We start from the raw sequence: 21,049 nt of genomic DNA on the forward strand, positions 1-21,049 counted from the left end.
CACTGTCTCTCCTGTGTCCACTCGGTTTGTTACTCCCTCTGAGAACCCTGACAGGCTTGTACGGCAGGATTCACACTCTCAGACACTCACAGTTACATCCACTGTCTCTCCTGTGTCCACTCGGTTTGTTACTCCCTCTGAGAACTCTAACAGGCTTGTCCGGGAAGATCCGCACTCACAGACGCCATGCTGACGTTCACTTATTTTCTGATTCCTCTTAAAGGACCACAACCTTCTCCTGAGGAACAGAGACTGATTCTTCGGCAGCCAGTTGAGGCTGTTTTTTTTTTTTAAAACTACTTCATCATCCGACTTCACACTCACTATTGCTCACTATTGCTAACTTACATTAAAGTCCGTTGACTTTAATGTAGTCCTTATTATCTCTCGTCAGCCGCGGATGCCATATGAGAACTTCTCTATCTCTGGGGCATATCTATCCTGCGCCTTGTGAACTGTTCCTCGAAACTCTACCCAACTCTGCTATGCCGTGGTCGCCCCCAGTAACCTCCTCCAATCCCCCTGGACAAGCTCCTCTCTCATGCGTCTGTCATTCCCTTCATTCCATTGCGCGAGAAAAATAAAAAAGCGTAAAAATAAAAAGTAAGAGTGGAGTGAAGTGAAGCGAAGAAAATTCAAGTGTATCGAGAGAAAGATAACATGATTTTAAAAGCACAATGAGTGTTAAGTCACTTTGTCTGAATGCCCGTATTTTTCCAAATAAGGTCGGTGAAGGTGTGGCACAAATCAGTACAAAAGGGAATGATATAGTGGCCATTATAGAGACGTGGTTGCAGGGTGGAGAGGATTGGGAATTTAATATCCAAGGATATCAGGCAATATTGAAAGATAAGCAGGAATGTCAAGGAGGTGGATTGGCGTTCGTAATTAAGGACGAGATTAGACCGACACTGAGAGACAATATATGGTAAGACCCAAAGAGCAGAATGCTGAATCCATCTGGTTACACATAGCTCAGTCATTCAAACACGGAGAAGGTTCCATGTTCCCGACTGAACATCCAGCTTTCCCCGGAGTGTGGTTCGCTGTCACTTTCCCTTGAAGGTTCAGACTGCTAATTATTGCCTGTCAGCAATCGTCCCCTCCACCGAGAACATGTTCAAGAAGAAATGCCTCGGGAAGACCACATTCATCACCGAGGAAGTGCCGGTGAAATTCCCCGGACTCCCGCCGGGAAATACCCTGTGTTCATCGAAACCATCGGGGAAGGTTACAGGCGTCTTAAAACTCAACCATTTACGAGCAGTTGCTTCCCCTCCGCCATCAGATTGCGAACGCTCCCTGAACACTTAAACACTCCATCGGTATTCAACTGTATGCAGTATTTATTAATTTCCCCAATTTATGTTAATTTTACAACTTTTCACCGTGCTGAGCTCACGTTGAAGTTGTACAAGGCGTCACTGAGGCCGCGTTTGGAGAGCAGTGTTCAGTTCCGGTCGCCCTCATGGAGGAAAGATGTCACTGAGCTGGAAAGAGTGTCTGAGGGAGCATTCCGAGGATGTTCCCGGGACTCGAGCGTCTGAGATATGGAGAGAAGACAAGAAGGATGTGTCTATATTCGTTGGAGCGTGGGTATGAAGCCAGGAGGGGCACAGATAGGGTGAATGTGCAGTCTTTTTCCCCCTTGGTTGAGAGTGTGTATAGAGAACGGAGAGAGGAGAGGCAGAGACTGGGGTTCGATCGGGAGAGGAGGGGTGGAAAGGGAATGATTTAGAGAGATGAAGGGTAAAAAGAGAAAAACAGTAGAAAGGGGGAGATGTAGAAATGGTTTGAGAGTGGGGCAGATTGAATGGCGAGAAGTGAGGTGCAGTCAGTTGATTGAACTCGGCCCCACGGGCTGTTGACAGAAACCTTGGATCTCTTCAGGAATATCCGTGTCTAAATGTGCCGACTTCTCGCAGATGAATCTGTGTTTCCATTTGCAATTATAACTCCCGTACGAGCCGCAGTTACTGCAGCTGGTCGACCCATAGGATATCTTGTACAGAAGATCAGAGGCCACATTTCTATCAAAGAGGGTTAGACAATTTCAATAAAGACACAACAGTAGACAACCGGAGACGTCGCCAAACTAATAGCTCTGATCTGCATTCTCCCCACAGCCCCCTGTCAGCCTCGGAACTAATCCCATGATACCGCGCTCTCCCCACAGCCCCCTGTCAGCCTCGGAACTAATCCCTTGATACCGCGCTCTGCCCACAGTCCCCTGTCAGCCTCGAACTAATCCCATGATACCGCGCTCTCCCCACAGCCTCCTGTCAGCCTCGGAACTAATCCCATGATACCGCGCTCTCCCCACAGCCCACAGTCAGCCTCGGAACTAATCCCATGATACCGCGCTCTCCCCACAGCTCCAGGTCCATGGCCGAACGAATCTCATTATACCGCGCTCCGCTAAAATCCCGAATAATCTCCCAAATTAATCCCACTTCCTCACCCTCTCGGGACAACACTCTGTCAGTCAACAAACTAATCCCGCGGTTCCACTCACAAAACAACACCGAGCCTTTGTCCAAACTGATCTCACTGACACCCTCTCTTCCCATAGATCTGAGTCAGAACTCAAACTGATCCCACTGCCCGACTCTATCCACACGACCTCGTTTCATTCTCCAAACTAACCCACTGTCCCAATCCAACACCACAGACCGGCAACAGTCCAAACCTCACCTGTCTGCGCATTTTCCGATCCAGTATGATACAGATTGATAGACAGCATTAGAAACAAAATTCTGTGAAATTAAATCATTTCAGATAATGTTTAGAAAAAGACTCTCTCATTGCATATCCATTTGAAGGGACGGAACAGAGAGGGAAACACCCATTGATTGAGCTCGGGAGTGTGGAGGGAGATTCACTCTGTGTTTGACCCCGGGAGTGTGTGATGGGATGGGGTGGAGGGAGATTCACTCTGTGTCAGACCACGGGAGTGTGTGATAGGACGGGGTGGAGTCAGCGTCACTCTGTGTCTGAACCCGGGATTGTGTGATCGGACGGTGTGGAGTGAGATTCACTCTGTGTCTGACCCCGGGAGTGTGTGATGGGACGGGGTGGAGTCAGCGTCACTCTGTGTCTGAACCCGGGAGTGTGTGATGGGACGGTGTGGAGGGAGTTTCACTCTGTGTCGGACCCCGGGAGTGTGTGATTGGACGGTGTGGAGGGAGATTCACTTTCTGTCTGAACCCGGGAGTGTGTGATGGGACGGTGTGGAGGGAGATTCACTTTCTGTCTGACCCCGGGAGTGTGTGATGGGACGGTGTGGAGGGGGATTCACTCTCTGTCTGACCCCGGGAGTGTGTGATGGGACCGTGTGGAGGGAGATTCACTCTGTGTCTGACCTCGGGAGTGTGTGATGGGACGGTCTGGAGGGACATTCATTCTGTGTCTGACCCCGGGAGTGTGTGATGGGACCGTGTGGAGGGAGATTCACTCTGTGTCTGACCTCGGGAGTGTGTGATGGGACGGTCTGGAGGGACATTCATTCTGTGTCTGACCCAGGGAGTGTTTCATGGGACGGTCCGGAGGGAGATTCACTCTGTCTGACCCCGGTGGTGTGTGATGGGACGGTGTGGAGGGAAATTCATTCTGTGTCTGCCCCCGGGAGTGTGTGATGGGACGGTGTGGAGGGGGATTCACTCTGTGTCCGACCCCGGGAGTGTGTGATGGGACGGTGTGGAGGGAGTTTCACTCTGTGTCTGACCCCGGGAGTGTGTGATTGGACGGTGTGGAGGGAGATTCACTCTATGTCTGACACCGGGGAGTGTTTGATGGGACGGGGTGGACGGAGATTCACTCTGTATCTGACCCCGGGAGTGTGTGATGAGACGCTGTGGAGGGAGATTCACTCTGTGTCTGACCCCGGGAGTGTGCGCCGGGACATTGTGGAAGGATCTTCCCAGGAGTGTGGGGGGTGGGGCGGTGGCCGGATTAGGATTGTGTGGGGGGGGGGGGGGCGGGAGAATCACTGTTTGTCTCATCCCGTGATCTCCTGATTACTGATATCTCTTCTCAGGGCAAGGCATACCTTTTCCTTGTTTGAATTTATTTCGAGGAGCCCTGAATCAAGTTCTGAACAATGTTGTCTCGCTCCATCATAAGTATTTGCGATCTTGGATATGAAATAACACCGGTCTTCATTTTTGATCCAGATTTGCGGACACGTTTGCTCTGCAACTAAGAATAAAGGAACCATATATCTCCCTCCATAATTCCCGTCGCATCAACTGGGATCAGTAAAAAGTTAGCCTCCCTCCACACCGTCCCATCACACAATCCCGTGTTCAGTCACAGATGAATCTCCCACGACACAGTCCCATCACACACTCCCGGGGTCAGACACAGAGTCAAGCTCCCTCCACACCGTCCCATCACACAATCCCGGGGTCAGACACAGAGTCAAGCTCCCTCCACACCGTCCCATCACACACTCCCGTGTTCAGTCACAGAGTGAAGCTCCCACGACACCGTCCCATCACACACTCCCGGGGTCAAACACAGAGTGGATCTCCCTCCACACCGTCCCATCACACACTCCCGTGTTCAGTCACAGAGTGAAGCTCCCACGACACCGTCCCATCACACACTCCCGGGGTCAAACACAGAGTGGATCTCCCTCCACACCGTCCCATCTCTCACTCCCTCCACACCGTCCCATCACACACTCCCGTGTTCAGTCACAGAGTGAAGCTCCCACGACACCGTCCCATCACACACTCCCGTGTTCAGTCACAGAGTGAAGCTCCCACGACACCGTCCCATCACACACTCCCGGGGTCAAACACAGAGTGGATCTCCCTCCACACCGTCCCATCTCTCACTCCCTCCACACCGTCCCATCACACACTCCCGTGTTCAGTCACAGAGTGAAGCTCCCACGACACCGTCCCATCACACACTCCCGTGTTCAGTCACAGAGTGAAGCTCCCACGACACAGTCCCATCACACACTCCAGGGGTCAAACACAGAGTGGATCTCCCTCCACACCGTCCCATCACACACTCCCGGGGTCAAAAACAGAGTGGATCTCCCTCCACACCGTCCCATCACACACTCCCGTGTTCAGTCACAGAGTGAAGCTCCCACGACACCGTCCCATCACACACTCCCGTGTTCAGTCACAGAGTGAAGCTCCCACGACACCGTCCCATCACACACTCCCGGGGTCAAACACAGAGTGGATCTCCCTCCACACCGTCCCATCTCTCACTCCCTCCACACCGTCCCATCACACACTCCCGTGTTCAGTCACAGAGTGAAGCTCCCACGACACCGTCCCATCACACACTCCCGGGGTCAAACACAGAGTGGATCTCCCTCCACACCGTCCCATCTCTCACTCCCTCCACACCGTCCCATCACACACTCCCGTGTTCAGTCACAGAGTGAAGCTCCCACGACACCGTCCCATCACACACTCCCGTGTTCAGTCACAGAGTGAAGCTCCCACGACACCGTCCCATCACACACTCCCGGGGTCAAACACAGAGTGGATCTCCCTCCACACCGTCCCATCTCTCACTCCCTCCACACCGTCCCATCACACACTCCCGTGTTCAGTCACAGAGTGAAGCTCCCACGACACCGTCCCATCACACACTCCCGTGTTCAGTCACAGAGTGAAGCTCCCACGACACCGTCCCATCACACACTCCAGGGGTCAAACACAGAGTGGATCTCCCTCCACACCGTCCCATCACACACTCCCGGGGTCAAACACAGAGTGGATCTCCCTCCACACCGTCCCATCACACACTCCCGTGTTCAGTCACAGAGTGAAGCTCCCACGACACCGTCCCATCACACACTCCCGGGGTCAAACACAGAGTGGATCTCCCTCCACACCGTCCCATCTCTCACTCCCTCCACACCGACCCATCACACACTCCCGTGTTCAGTCACAGAGTGAAGCTCCCACGACACCGTCCCATCACACACTCCCGTGTTCAGTCACAGAGTGAAGCTCCCACGACACCGTCCCATCACACACTCCCGGGGTCAAACACAGAGTGGATCACCCTCCACACCGTCCCATCTCTCACTCCCTCCACACCGTCCCATCACACACTCCCGTGTTCAGTCACAGAGTCAAGCTCCCTCCACACCGTCCCATCACACACTCCCGGGGTCAGACACAGAGTCATGCTCCCTCCACACCGTCCCATCACACACTCCCGTGTTCAGTCACAGAGTGAAGCTCCCACGACACAGTCCCATCACACACTCCCGGGGTCAAACACAGAGTGGATCTCCCTCCACACCGTCCCATCACACACTCCCGTGTTCAGTCACAGAGTGATGCTCCCACGACACCGTCCCATCACACACTCCCGGGGTCAAACACAGAGTGGATCTCCCCCCACACCGTCCCATCTCTCACTCCCTCCACACCGTCCCATCACACACTCCCGTGTTCAGTCACAGAGTGAAGCTCCCACGACACCGTCCCATCACACACTCCCGTGTTCAGTCACAGAGTGAAGCTCCCACGACACCGTCCCATCACACACTCCCGGGGTCAAACACAGAGTGGATCTCCCTCCACACCGTCCCATCTCTCACTCCCTCCACACCGTCCCATCACACACTCCCGTGTTCAGTCACAGAGTGAAGCTCCCACGACACCGTCCCATCACACACGCCCGTGTTCAGTCACAGAGTGAAGCTCCCACGACACCGTCCCATCACACACTCCAGGGGTCAAACACAGAGTGGATCTCCCTCCACACCGTCCCATCACACACTCCCGGGGTCAAACACAGAGTGGATCTCCCTCCACACCGTCCCATCACACACTCCCGTGTTCAGTCACAGAGTGAAGCTCCCACGACACCGTCCCGTCACACACTCCCGGGGTCAAACACAGAGTGGATCTCCCTCCACACCGTCCCATCTCTCACTCCCTCCACACCGACCCATCACACACTCCCGTGTTCAGTCACAGAGTGAAGCTCCCACGACACCGTCCCATCACACACTCCCGTGTTCAGTCACAGAGTGAAGCTCCCACGACACCGTCCCATCACACACTCCCGGGGTCAAACACAGAGTGGATCACCCTCCACACCGTCCCATCTCTCACTCCCTCCACACCGTCCCATCACACACTCCCGTGTTCAGTCACAGAGTCAAGCTCCCTCCACACCGTCACATCACACACTCCCGGGGTCAGACACAGAGTCATGCTCCCTCCACACCGTCCCATCACACACTCACGTGTTCAGTCACAGAGTGAAGCTCCCACGACACAGTCCCATCACACACTCCCGGGGTCAAACACAGAGTGGATCTCCCTCCACACCGTCCCATCACACACTCCCGTGTTCAGTCACAGAGTGATGCTCCCACGACACCGTCCCATCACACACTCCCGGGGTCAAACACAGAGTGGATCTCCCCCCACACCGTCCCATCTCTCACTCCCTCCACACCGTCCCATCACACACTCCCGTGTTCAGTCACAGAGTGAAGCTCCCACGACACCGTCCCATCACACACTCCCGTGTTCAGTCACAGAGTGAAGCTCCCACGACACCGTCCCATCACACACTCCAGGGGTCAAACACAGAGTGGATCTCCCTCCACACCGTCCCATCTCTCACTCCCTCCACACCGTCCCATCACACACTCCCGTGTTCAGTCACAGAGTGAAGCTCCCACGACACCGTCCCATCACACACTCCCGTGTTCAGTCACAGAGTGAAGCTCCCACGACACCGTCCCATCACACACTCCCGGGGTCAAACACAGAGTGGATCTCCCTCCACACCGTCCCATCTCTCACTCCCTCCACACCGTCCCATCACACACTCCCGTGTTCAGTCACAGAGTGAAGCTCCCACGACACCGTCCCATCACACACTCCCGTGTTCAGTCACAGAGTGAATCTCCCACGACACCGTCCCATCACACACTCCCGGGGTCAAACACAGAGTGTATCTCCCTCCACACCGTCCCATCTCTCACTCCCTACACACCGTCCCATCACACACTCCCGTGTTCAGTCACAGAGTGAAGCTCCCACGACACCGTCCCATCACACACTCCCGTGTTCAGTCACAGAGTGAAGCTCCCACGACACAGTCCCATCACACACTCCCGGGGTCAAACACAGAGTGGATCTCCCTCCACACCGTCCCATCTCTCACTCCCTCCACACCGTCCCATCACACACTCCCGTGTTCAGTCACAGAGTGAAGCTCCCACGACACCGTCCCATCACACACTCCCGTGTTCAGTCACAGAGTGAAGCTCCCACGACACAGTCCCATCACACACTCCAGGGGTCAAACACAGAGTGGATCTCCCTCCACACCGTCCCATCACACACTCCCGGGGTCAAAAACAGAGTGGATCTCCCTCCACACCGTCCCATCACACACTCCCGTGTTCAGTCACAGAGTGAAGCTCCCACGACACCGTCCCATCACACACTCCCGGGGTCAAACACAGAGTGGATCTCCCTCCATACCGTCCCATCTCTCACTCCCTCCACACCGTCCCATCACACACTCCCGTGTTCAGTCACAGAGTGAAGCTCCCACGACACCGTCCCATCACACACTCCCGTGTTCAGTCACAGAGTGAAGCTCCCACGACACCGTCCCATCACACACTCCCGGGGTCAAACACAGAGTGGATCTCCCTCCACACCGTCCCATCTCTCACTCCCTCCACACCGTCCCATCACACACTCCCGTGTTCAGTCACAGAGTGAAGCTCCCACGACACCGTCCCATCACACACTCCCGGGGTCAAACACAGAGTGGATCTCCCTCCACACCGTACCATCTCTCACTCCCTCCACACCGTCCCATCACACACTCCCGTGTTCAGTCACAGAGTGAAGCTCCCACGACACCGTCCCATCACACACTCCCGGGGTCAAACACAGAGTGGATCTCCCTCCATACCGTCCCATCTCTCACTCCCTCCACACCGTCCCATCACACACTCCCGTGTTCAGTCACAGAGTGAAGCTCCCACGACACCGTCCCATCACACACTCCCGTGTTCAGTCACAGAGTGAAGCTCCCACGACACCGTCCCATCACACACTCCCGGGGTCAAACACAGAGTGGATCTCCCTCCACACCGTCCCATCTCTCACTCCCTCCACACCGTCCCATCACACACTCCCGTGTTCAGTCACAGAGTGAAGCTCCCACGACACAGTCCCATCACACACTCCCGGGGTCAAACACAGAGTGGATCTCCCTCCACACCGTCCCATCACACACTCCCGTGTTCAGTCACAGAGTGAAGCTCCCACGACACCGTCCCATCACACACTCCCGGGGTCAAACACAGAGTGGATCTCCCTCCACACCGTCCCATCTCTCACTCCCTCCACACCGTCCCATCACACACTCCCGTGTTCAGTCACAGAGTGAAGCTCCCACGACACCGTCCCATCACACACTCCCGTGTTCAGTCACAGAGTGAAGCTCCCACGACACAGTCCCATCACACACTCCCGGGGTCAAACACAGAGTGGATCTCCCTCCACACCGTCCCATCACACACTCCCGTGTTCAGTCACAGAGTGAAGCTCCCACGACACCGTCCCATCACACACTCCCGTGTTCAGTCACAGAGTGAAGCTCCCACGACACAGTCCCATCACACACTCCAGGGGTCAAACACAGAGTGGATCTCCCTCCACACCGTCCCATCACACACTCCCGGGGTCAAAAACAGAGTGGATCTCCCTCCACACCGTCCCATCACACACTCCCGTGTTCAGTCACAGAGTGAAGCTCCCACGACACCGTCCCATCACACACTCCCGTGTTCAGTCACAGAGTGAAGCTCCCACGACACCGTCCCATCTCTCACTCCCTCCACACCGTCCCATCACACACTCCCGTGTTCAGTCACAGAGTGAAGCTCCCACGACACCGTCCCATCACACACTCCCGGGGTCAAACACAGAGTGGATCTCCCTCCATACCGTCCCATCTCTCACTCCCTCCACACCGTCCCATCACACACTCCCGTGTTCAGTCACAGAGTGAAGCTCCCACGACACCGTCCCATCACACACTCCCGTGTTCAGTCACAGAGTGAAGCTCCCACGACACCGTCCCATCACACACTCCCGGGGTCAAACACAGAGTGTATCTCCCTCCACACCGTCCCATCTCTCACTCCCTCCACACCGTCCCATCACACACTCCCGTGTTCAGTCACAGAGTGAAGCTCCCACGACACAGTCCCATCACACACTCCCGGGGTCAAACACAGATTGGATCTCCCTCCACACCGTCCCATCACACTCTCCCGTGTTCAGTCACAGAGTGAAGCTCCCACGACACCGTCCCATCACACACTCCCGGGGTCAAACACAGAGTGGATCTCCCTCCACACCGTCCCATCTCTCACTCCCTCCACACCGTCCCATCACACACTCCCGTGTTCAGTCACAGAGTGAAGCTCCCACGACACAGTCCCATCACACACTCCCGGGGTCAAACACAGAGTGGATCTCCCTCCACACCGTCCCATCACACACCAACGGGCTCAGACACAGTGTGACGCTCCCTCCACACCGTCCCATCTCTCACTCCCTCCACACCGTCCCATCACACACTCCCGTGTTCAGTCACAGAGTGAAGCTCCCACGACACCGTCCCATCACACACTCCCGTGTTCAGTCACAGAGTGAAGCTCCCACGACACCGTCCCATCACACACTCCCGGGGTCAAACACAGAGTGGATCTCCCTCCACACCGTCCCATCTCTCACTCCCTCCACACCGTCCCATCACACACTCCCGTGTTCAGTCACAGAGTGAAGCTCCCACGACACCGTCCCATCACACACTCCCGTGTTCAGTCACAGAGTGAAGCTCCCACGACACAGTCCCATCACACACTCCCGGGGTCAAACACAGAGTGGATCTCCCTCCACACCGTCCCTTCACACACTCCCGTGTTCAGTCACAGAGTGAAGCTCCCACGACACCGTCCCATCACACACTCCCGGCGTCAAACACAGAGTGGATCTCCCTCCACACCGTCCCATCTCTCACTCCCTCCACACCGTCCCATCACACACTCCCGTGTTCAGTCACAGAGTGAAGCTCCCACGACACCGTCCCATCACACACTCCCGTGTTCAGTCACAGAGTGAAGCTCCCACGACTCAGTCCCATCACACACTCCCGGGGTCAAACACAGAGTGGATCTCCCTCCACACCGTCCCATCTCTCACTCCCTCCACACCGTCCCATCACACACTCCCGTGTTCAGTCACAGAGTGAAGCTCCCACGACACCGTCCCATCACACACTCCTGTGTTCAGTCACAGAGTGAAGCTCCCACGACACAGTCCCATCACACACTCCCGGGGTCAAACACAGAGTGGATCTCCCTCCACACCGTCCCATCACACACTCCCGTGTTCAGTCACAGAGTGAAGCTCCCACGACACCGTCCCATCACACACTCCCGGGGTCAAACACAGAGTGGATCTCCCTCCACACCGTCCCATCTCTCACTCCCTCCACACCGTCCCATCACACACTCCCGTGTTCAGTCACAGAGTGAAGCTCCCACGACACCGTCCCATCACACACTCCCGGGGTCAAACACAGAGTGGATCTCCCTCCACACCGTCCCATCACACACTCCCGGGGTCAAACACAGAGTGGATCTCCCTCCACACCGTCCCATCACACTCCAACGGGCTCAGACACAGTGTGACGCTCCCTCCACACCGTCCCGTCACACAACCCCGTGTTCAGGCACACAGTGAATCTCCCTCCACACCGTCCTATCAGACATACCCTGGGTCAGACACAGTGTGAATCTCCCTCCACACCGTCCGATCACAAATTCCCTGGGTCAGACACAGAGAGAATCTCCCTCTACACGGACCCATCACACACTCCCGAGGTCAGACACAGAGTCAAGCTCTCTCCACACCGTCCCATCACACACTCCCGGGGTCAAACACAGAGTGGATCTCCCTCCACACCGTCCCATCACACACTCCCGTGTTCAGTCACAGAGTGAAGCTCCCACGACACCGTCCCATCACACACTCCCGGGGTCAAACACAGAGTGGATCTCCCTCCACACCGTCCCATCTCTCACTCCCTCCACACCGTCCCATCACACACTCCCGGGGTCAAACACAGAGTGGATCTCCCTCCACACCGTCCCATCACACACTCCCGTGTTCAGTCACAGAGTGAAGCTCCCACGACACCGTCCCATCACACACTCCCGGGGTCAAACACAGAGTGAATCTCCCTCCACACCGTCCTATCAGACATACCCTGGGTCAGACACAGTGTGAATCTCCCTCCACACCGTCCGATCACAAATTCCCTGGGTCAGACACAGAGAGAATCTCCCTCTACACGGACCCATCACACACTCCCGAGGTCAGACACAGAGTCAAGCTCTCTCCACACCGTCCCATCACACACTCCCGAGGTCAGACACAGAATGAATCTCCCTCCACACCGTCCCATCATACAAACCTTGGGTCAGACACAGAAACAGGCTCCCTTCACACTGTCCATCACACTCTCACGGGATCAGGCATAGAGTGAACCTCCCTCCACACCGTCCTATCAGACATACTCTGGGTCAGACACAGAATGAATCTCCCGCCACACCGTTTCATCACACACCCCCGGGGTCGATGTGAATCTCCCTCCACATCGTTCTATCACATTATTGTTTGGATCAGACGCGGAGCGAAGCTCACTCCGCCCAGTCACGTCACTCATTCTAGCAGTCAAACATAGAGCAAAACCTGCTTCTTCCGAGCTATCACAGAATGTCAATCGCAGAGAGAATGTCCTGATGCATCATCTCTTCACAAAGTCAGGGTCAGACTCGAAGTGATGTAATAGAGTACCGACCAGCCGAATCTCACAATCCCGGCATCAGACACTAGGTGTCGCTGTTTGCACAACGTCCCTTCACACTTTCCGGGGTCAGATACAGAACGATGCTCCCATGGATTCTCCACCTTCCAGTAATTCCCTCCCCTTCCGTACTAGCATCCCAGTTTCACTCTTCCTCCTCCTCCAGCACCCTGTCACCTCCACCATGCTTCCACCTCCTACAATTACCCATGGAGCTTTCCTCTTACCTTCGTTAGAACCACAGACCACAACAGCACAATGCAGGCCCTTCAGCCCTCCATGCTGTGCCGTCCCATATAATTCTTAAAAACATGTACTAAACCCACACTACCCAGTAACACTCCATTATTCTTTCAAATATGTGCCTGTCCAAAAGACTTTTAAATGCCCCTAATGTTTTAGCCTCCACCACCATCGCTGGCAAGTCATTCCAGCCGCTCACAAACCCTCTGTCCAATAAAGTTCCCTCCCTTACTGTTTACATATGCCCTCTGTTGTTTGCTATTGGTGCCCTGCAAAACAGGTACTGTCTATCCTCCCTATCTATGCCTCTCATAATTCTGAACACCTCTATCAAGTCCCGTCTCATTCTTCTACACTCCAAACAGAAAATTCCCAGTTCTGTTAACCTTGCTTCATACGACTTGATCTCCACATCAGGCAACATCCATAGGGGAGGCTTCTTTACCTTTCCTGCCTATGCACTAGCTGCTACCCATAACCCACAGCTTCATTTTTCCCTTCACTGACTTTTCACCTAGCACCTACCATCCTTAACCTTCCCACCCTTCCCCCACGTTCTCTATAGTGCCCCTGCCCTACCCCTCAGTCCTGAGGAAGGGTGACGATCATAAAACATTGACTGTTCCTTTCCACGGAAGCTGCCCGACCTGCTAAGTTCATCAAGCATGTTGTTTGTGTTGCCTTGACCGCATCATGTGCAGAGTACTTTGTGTTTAAGTTCCCTCCACACCATTCTATAACACACTCCCGGGCTCAGACACTAGATGTCGCTCATTCCACACGGCCAATCACATTTTCCAGGGTCAAACACAGAGTGAAAATCTCTCCGCACTGTCCCATCACACACTACCGGGGTCAGACACAGTGAATCTCCCTCCACACCGCCCGATCACACACTCCCGTGGTCAGACACAGAGTGATTCTCCCTCCACAAAGTCCTATCACTCACTCCCTGGTTCAGACACAGTGGAATTCTCCCTCCACACCGTGCCATCACACACTCCCGGGGTCAGTCACAGAGTGAAACACCCTCTACACCGTCCCATCTCACACACAGCCGGGGACGCTGTGAAACTCCCTCCACATCGCTCTGTCACATTCTTTTGAGATCAGACGTGGAGTGAAGCCCACTCCGTCAGTGACGTCACTCATTCAGGTAGTCAAACGGAGAGCAAAAGCCGCTTCTTCCGAGCTATCACAGAGATGTCAAACGCAGAGAGTAGGTCCTGATCCATCATCTCTTCACACAGTCAGGGTCAGACGCAAAGTAATGTAATACAGTACCCGACATGCCGCATTACACAGTCCCGGCATCAGACAGTAGGTGTCGCTGTTTTGCACATCGTCGCTTCTCACTTTCCAGTGTCAGACACAGAACGAAGCTCCCTTGAACTTTCCAGCTTCCAGTAATTCCTTCCCCCTACCTTCCCACATCCCAGTTTTAATCACTGGAATTTAGAAGATAAGGGGGGATATTGAAACATATAAAATTCGAAAGGAATTGGACAGGCTAAATGCTGGAAGGTTGTGTCCGACGTTGGGGAAGTCCGGAACAAGGTGTCACAGTTCTAGTCTAAAGGGGAAGCCTTTTAGGAAAAGGAAACACTTATATGAGGAAAAACGATATGAGGAAAAACTTCTTCAGACAGAGAGTGGTGAATCTGTGGAATTCTCTGCCACAGGAAACAGTTGAGGCCGGTTCATTGGCTATATTTATGAGGAAGTTAGATATGACCCTTTTGGCTAAAGGGATCAGTGGGTATGGAGAGAAAGCAGGTTCAGCGATCTGAGTTGGTTGATCAGCCATGACCATACTGAATGGCGGTGCAGGCTCGAAGGGCCGAATAGCCTACTCCTTCACCTATTTTCTGTGTTTCTTTGTTCCCTCCTCCTCCAGCTCCCTATCAGTTCCCTCATGTTACCGCTTCCTTCGACTATCTATCGTGCTTTTCTATTACATTCCTTAGAACCATTGAACACCACAGCACAATGCAGGCACCTCAGCCCTCCATGTTGTGCCAACCAATGTAATCTTTGCAAAATGTACTAAACCCACACTACCCTATAACCTTCCATGTTTCTTTCATTAATGTGCTTGCCAAAGAGGCTCTAAAATACCCTGAATGTTTTAGCCTATTGGCGGTCTGGGAAACAGGTACTGACTCTCCAGCCTATCTATGTCTCTCTTAATCTTGTAGAGCTCTATCAAGTCCCCTCTCAGTCTTCTACGCTCCAAAGAAAAAAGTCCCAGCTCTGCTAACCTTGCTTCATATGACTTGATCTCCAAACCCGGCAGCACCCATAGGAGAGGTTTCTTTACCTTCCTGCCTATACATTCCCTGCTACCCAGGATCTTCCCTCTTACCGGTTTCTCATCCAGCACCTACCATACTTATCCTTCCCACCTTTCTCCCATGTTCTCTATAGAGCCCCTGCTCCCACCCCTCAGTCCTGACGAAGGGTCGCAGCCATAAAACGTTAACTGTTCCTTTCCACGGAATCCTCCCGACCTGCTGAGTGCATCGATCGTGATGTGCGTGTTGCTTTACCCGCAGCATGTGCAGAATATTTTGTGTTTAAGCTCCCTCCACTTCGTCCTTTAACACACTCCCGGGCTCGGAAACCAGATGTCGGTCATTGCACATGGTCCCATCACATTGTCCAGGATCAAACAGAGTGAAATTCCCTCCACACTGTCCCGTCGCACACTCCTTGGTTCAGACACAGAGTGAATCTTCCTCCACACCGTCCCATCACACACTCCCCTGGTCAGACACAGAGTGAATCTCCCTCCACACCGTCCCATCACACACTCCCGGGGTCAGAAAAACAGTGAATCTCCCTCCACACCTTCCCATCACACACTCCCGGGGTCAGACGCAGAGTGAATATCCCTCCGTACCGTCCCAACACAGACTCCCGGGGTCAGACACAGAGTGAATCTCCCTCCGCACCGTCCCATCACACACACCAGGGGTCAGACACACAGTGAATCTCCCTCCACACCATCCCATCACACACTCCTGGGCTCAGACACAGAGTGAATCTCCCTCCACTCCGTCCCATCACACACTCCCGGGGTCAGACGCAGAGTGAATATACCTCCGTACCGTTCCATCACAGACTCCCGGGGTCAGACACAGAGTGAATCTCCCTCCGCACCGTCCCATCACACACACCAGGGGTCAGACACAGAGTGAATCTCCCCCCATACCGTCCCATCAAACACACCAGAGGTCAGACACAGAGTGAATCTCCCTCCATGCCGTCCCATCACAAACTCCCGGGGTCAGGCGCAGAGTGAATATCCCTCCGTACCGTCCCATCACACACCCCCGGGGTCAGACACAGAGTGAATCTCCCTCCGCACCATCCCATCACACACACCAGGGGTCAGACACAGAGTGAATCTCCCCCCACACCGTCCCATCACACACACCAGGGGTCAGACACAGAGTGAATCTCCCCCCATACCGTCCCATCAAACACACCAGAGGTCAGACACAGAGTGAATCTCCCTCCACGCCGTCCCATCACAAACTCCCGGGGTCAGGCGCAGAGTGAATATCCCTCCGTACCGTCCCATCACACACCCCCGGGGTCAGACGCAGAGTGAATATCCCTCCGTACCGTCGCATCACACACACCAGGGGTCAGACACACAGTGAATCTCCCTCCACACCATCCCATCACACACTCCTGGGCTCAGACACAGAGTGAATCTCCCTCCACTCCGTCCCATCACACACTCCCGGGGTCAGACGCAGAGTGAATATCCCTCCGTACCGTCCCATCACACACCCCCGGGGTCAGACACAGAGTGAATCTCCCTCCGCACCATCCCATCACACACACCAGGGGTCAGACACAGAGTGAATCTCCCCCCACACCGTCCCATCACACACACCAGACGTCAGACACAGAGTGAATCTCCCTCCACGCCGTCCCATCACAAACTCCCAGGGTCAGACGCAGAGTGAATATCCCTCCGTACCGTCCCATCACACACTCCCGGGGTCAGACACAGAGTGAATCTCCCTCCGCACCGTGCCATCACACACTCCCGCGGTCAGGCATAGAGTGAATCTCCCTCCACACCGTCCCATCACACACTCCCGGGGTCAGACATAGAGTGAAACTTCCTGCACACCGTCCCATCACCCACACCCGGGGTAGATGTGAAACACCCTCCACAACGTCCTGTCACATTCCTTTGGGATCAGACGTGGAGCGAAGCTCACTCCGTCAGTGACGTCACTCATTCTAGCAGTCAAACATAGAGCAAAACCCGCTTGTCCCGAGCTATTAAAGAGACGTCAATCGCAGAGAGAAGGTCCTGATGCATCATCTTTTCACACAGTCAGGGTTAGACGCAAAGTGATGCAATACAGTTCCCGTCCTGCCGAATCACCCATTCCCGGCATCAGACAGTAGGTATCGCTGGTTGCACACCGTCCCTACACACTTTCCAGTGTCAGACACAGATGGAAGCTGCCTTGAATTCTCCAACTTCCAGTAATTCCCTCCAGCTCCCTTCCTCTTCCCACTTTCACTCTTCCTCCTCCTCCAGCTCACTCTCACCTCCCTCATGGTTTTTCCTTCTTCTACTACACATAATGCTTCTCCCTTACATTCCTTCGAACAATAGAACACAAGTGCACAATGCAGGCACTTCAGCCCTCCGTGTTTTACCGACCCATATAATCCTTTAAAAAAATTACTAAACCCACACTACTCCATTACCCTCCATTTTTCTTTCAACCCCGTGCCTGTCCAAGAGGCTCGTAAATGTCCCTAAAGTTTTAGCCTCCACCACCATCCTTGGCAAGTCATTCCAGGCGCTCACAACCGTCTGTGTAAAAACCTTACCCCTGATATCTCCCCTAAACTTCCCTACCTGACGTTTTACATATGCCGTCTGGTGTTTGCTATTGGTGCCCTGCAAAACAGGTACTGACTATCCACCCTATCAATGCCTCTCATAATCTTGTAGACCATATCGTCCCCTCTCATTCTTCTACGTTCCAAATTGAAAAGTCCCAGCTCTGCTAACCTTGATTCATACGACTTGATCTCCACATCAGGCAACATCCATAGGGGAAGCTTCTTTACCTTTCCTGCCTATCCCCTCGCTGCTTCCCATTACACTCATCTTGATCTCAACCCTCACTTGTTTTTCACCAAGCACCGACCATCGTTAACCTTCCCAAACTTCCCCCACGTTCTCTATAGAGTTCCTGGCCCACCCCTCAGTCCTGATGAAGGGTCACAGCTATAACACGTTGACTGTTCCTTTCCACGGAAGCTGTCCGACCTGTTAAATTCATCAATCGTGTTGTGTGTGTTGCTTTGACAGCAACATCTGCAGAGTACTTTGTGTTTAAGCTTCTTACACACCGCCCCATCACACACTCCCGGGCTCAGATACTAGATGTATCTGCCTCCACACCGTCCCGTCACAAACTCACGAGATCAGACACAGAGTGAATCTCCCTCCACACAGTCCCATCACACACTCCCGGGCTCAGATACTAGATGTATCTGCCTCCACACCGTCCCGTCACAAACTCACGAGATCAGACACAGAGTGAATCTCCCTCCACACAGTCCCATCACACACTCCCGGGCTCAGATACTAGATGTATCTGCCTCCACACCGTCCCGTCACAAACTCACGAGATCAGACACAGAGTGAATCTCCCTCCACACTATCCCATCACACACTCCCGGGCTCAGATACTAGATGTATCTGCCTCCAGACCGTCCCGTCACAAACTCACGAGATCAGACACAGAGTGAATCTCCCTCCACACAGTCCCATCACACACTCCCGGGCTCAGATACTAGATGTATCTGCCTCCACACCGTCCCGTCACAAACTCACGAGATCAGACACAGAGTGAATCTCCCTCCACACCATCCCATCACACACTCCCGGGGTCAGGCGCAGAGTAAATTTCGGTCCACAACGTCACATCACACATCCCGGGGTCAGGCACAGAGGGAATCTCCCTCCACACAGTCCCATCACACACTCCCGGTATCAGACATACAGAGAAACCCCCTCCACACCATCCCATCACACACTCCCAGGGTCAAACACACAGTGAAACTCCCTCCACACCGTTCCATAACGAACTCTCCGGGTCAGAGAGTGAATCTTCCTCCACAACGTCCGATCACACACTCCCGGGGTCAGAGTGAAACTCCCTCCACACCGTTCCTTCACACACTCCCGGTGTCAGACACAGAGTGAATCTCCCTCCACACTGTCCCATCGCATACTCCCGGGGTAAGTGATGCAGTGAAACTCTCCACATCTTCCATTCTCACCCCCTGTTATATGGAGCAGTTGAAACGGAGGATGTCGTCTCACCTGTTCTCCTGGTAAGGTATTGGCAAATCTGAGCTTTGTTTTCGGTGAAGTTTCTGTACTTCATTTCGAGCTGATTGAACTCATAACGGAGATCGTTGTGCGTTCGATTCAGCTCCGAGAGATCCGAGTTGAGGACGGAAATGTTGTTTTCGAGGATAGTCAGGTTGTTGTTCATAGCGGAAAGACTATTCAGACAGGTTCTGTGAGAGAGATCCAGGAGGGAGTTCTCGGATATCCTGGATTCTAGGGTTGAGTTCAACTCATGGACATGCTGTTGACATTGGCGCTGGGTCCTGTTCATCTCCTGATGTTGTTCCCAAAGTCTCCGGTTGTTTCGGTCGGAGGTGATCAGAGACTGTCGAGTCTGTGACACTGAGAGTGATAGTAAAGTGTGAGTCAGTGACACGGTGTGAGGTGTGTCGGTGTCAGATGAGGGGAGTGTCTGTGTCACAGTGAGGTGCGTGTCTATGTCACAGTGAGGGCTGTGTGACTGTCATAGTGAGGGGCCTGGCTGTGTCACAATGAGAGATGTGTCGGTGTCACACTGAGCAGTGTGTCTGTGTCACAGTGAGTGGTGTGTGACGATGTCGCAGTGATATGTCTGTTTGTGTCACAGTGATTGACCTCTCTGTGACACAATATGGGGAATAATGGAGAGGAGCCTGTCGATGTCACGATGTGGGGTGTGTTGCTTGCACGCAGAAGGTTGCATCATTGTTACGGAGAAGTTTGTGCCGGTGTCACAGTGAGGAGAGTGTTGGTGTCACGGTGGGCGGAGTGGTGGTGTCACTGTGAGGGGTGTGTCAATGTTGCGGTGTGGGGAGTGTAAGTGTCACGGTGAGAGGGAGTGTCGGTGTAAGGGAGTCACAGTTCGCAGTCTCAGTGTCACGTTCAGGGGAGTAGCGGTGTCACACTAAAGGGAGAGTCGGTGTCACGGTGTGGAGAGTGTCCGGATCACTGTGCTGGGAGTGTCATAGTGAGAGGGAGTGTCCATGTAACAGTGAGGGGGACTGACAATGACATGGTAAGGGGCGTGACGATGTTCCGAAGTGGGGTCTGAAAGGTGTCACGGTGAGAGGGAGTGTCCGGATCACTATGCTGGGAGTGTCATAGTGAGAGGGAGTGTCCATGTAACGGTGAGGGGGACTGTCCATGACATGGTAAGGGGCGTGACGGTGTCCCGAAGTGGGGTCTGAAAGGTGTCACGGTTGAGGGACGTGACAGTGTCAGCGTTACGATGTGAGGTAAAAGTCACGGTTAGGGGAGTGTTGGTGTATTGGTGTGGACTGGACGGTGGCACGGTGTTGGAAGTGTCAGGAATGCTGGTGTCATGGATAGGGGAGTGTCGATGTCACAGAGATGGGTGTGCAGATCTCACGGTGAAGGCTGTGTCAGTGTAGCGGTGAGAGATGTGTCGGTGTCACGGCAAGTGTACTGTCGGGCACGTTTTGAGGGTACTGTCATAATAATGGTAAGGGTCTTCTCTATGCTATGTTGAGGGTAACGTCTGTGTCACGGCGAGGG

At 53.9% G+C, this 21,049-nt stretch overlaps 1 protein-coding gene across 1 annotated transcript; it reads right to left on the reverse strand.

Moving 5' to 3' along the window:
• Positions 1–1,354: 1,354 nt before the first annotated feature.
• LOC132389927 (C-type lectin domain family 7 member A-like) lies at positions 1,355–19,700 on the reverse strand. Its single transcript, XM_059962493.1, has 4 exons — positions 19,526–19,700; positions 4,049–4,197; positions 2,695–2,756; positions 1,355–2,030 (listed from the first exon to the last, which is right to left on the reverse strand). The coding sequence occupies exons 1-4, from the start codon at positions 19,698–19,700 to the stop codon at positions 1,835–1,837; spliced, it is 582 nt and encodes a 193-aa protein (XP_059818476.1). The 3' UTR covers positions 1,355–1,834.
• Between the last annotated feature and the right edge of the window lie 1,349 nt (positions 19,701–21,049).

The sequence above is a fragment of the Hypanus sabinus genome, unplaced genomic scaffold (genome assembly GCF_030144855.1).
Source record: "Hypanus sabinus isolate sHypSab1 unplaced genomic scaffold, sHypSab1.hap1 scaffold_708, whole genome shotgun sequence".
NCBI lineage: Eukaryota > Metazoa > Chordata > Chondrichthyes > Myliobatiformes > Dasyatidae > Hypanus > Hypanus sabinus.

Excerpts from the sequence above, each read along its gene's own strand:
- LOC132389927 (XM_059962493.1), bottom strand. The coding sequence starts at position 19,700 with ATGAACAACAACCTGACTATCCTCGAAAACAACATTTCCGTCCTCAAC. Across the intron at positions 4,198-19,525 it reads ATACCTTACCAGGAGAACAG|TTGCAGAGCAAACGTGTCCG; the intron begins GTGAGACGACAT and ends CTTTATTCTTAG. Across the intron at positions 2,031-2,694 it reads ATCGGAAAATGCGCAGACAG|AAATGTGGCCTCTGATCTTC; the intron begins GTGAGGTTTGGA and ends CCTCTTTGATAG.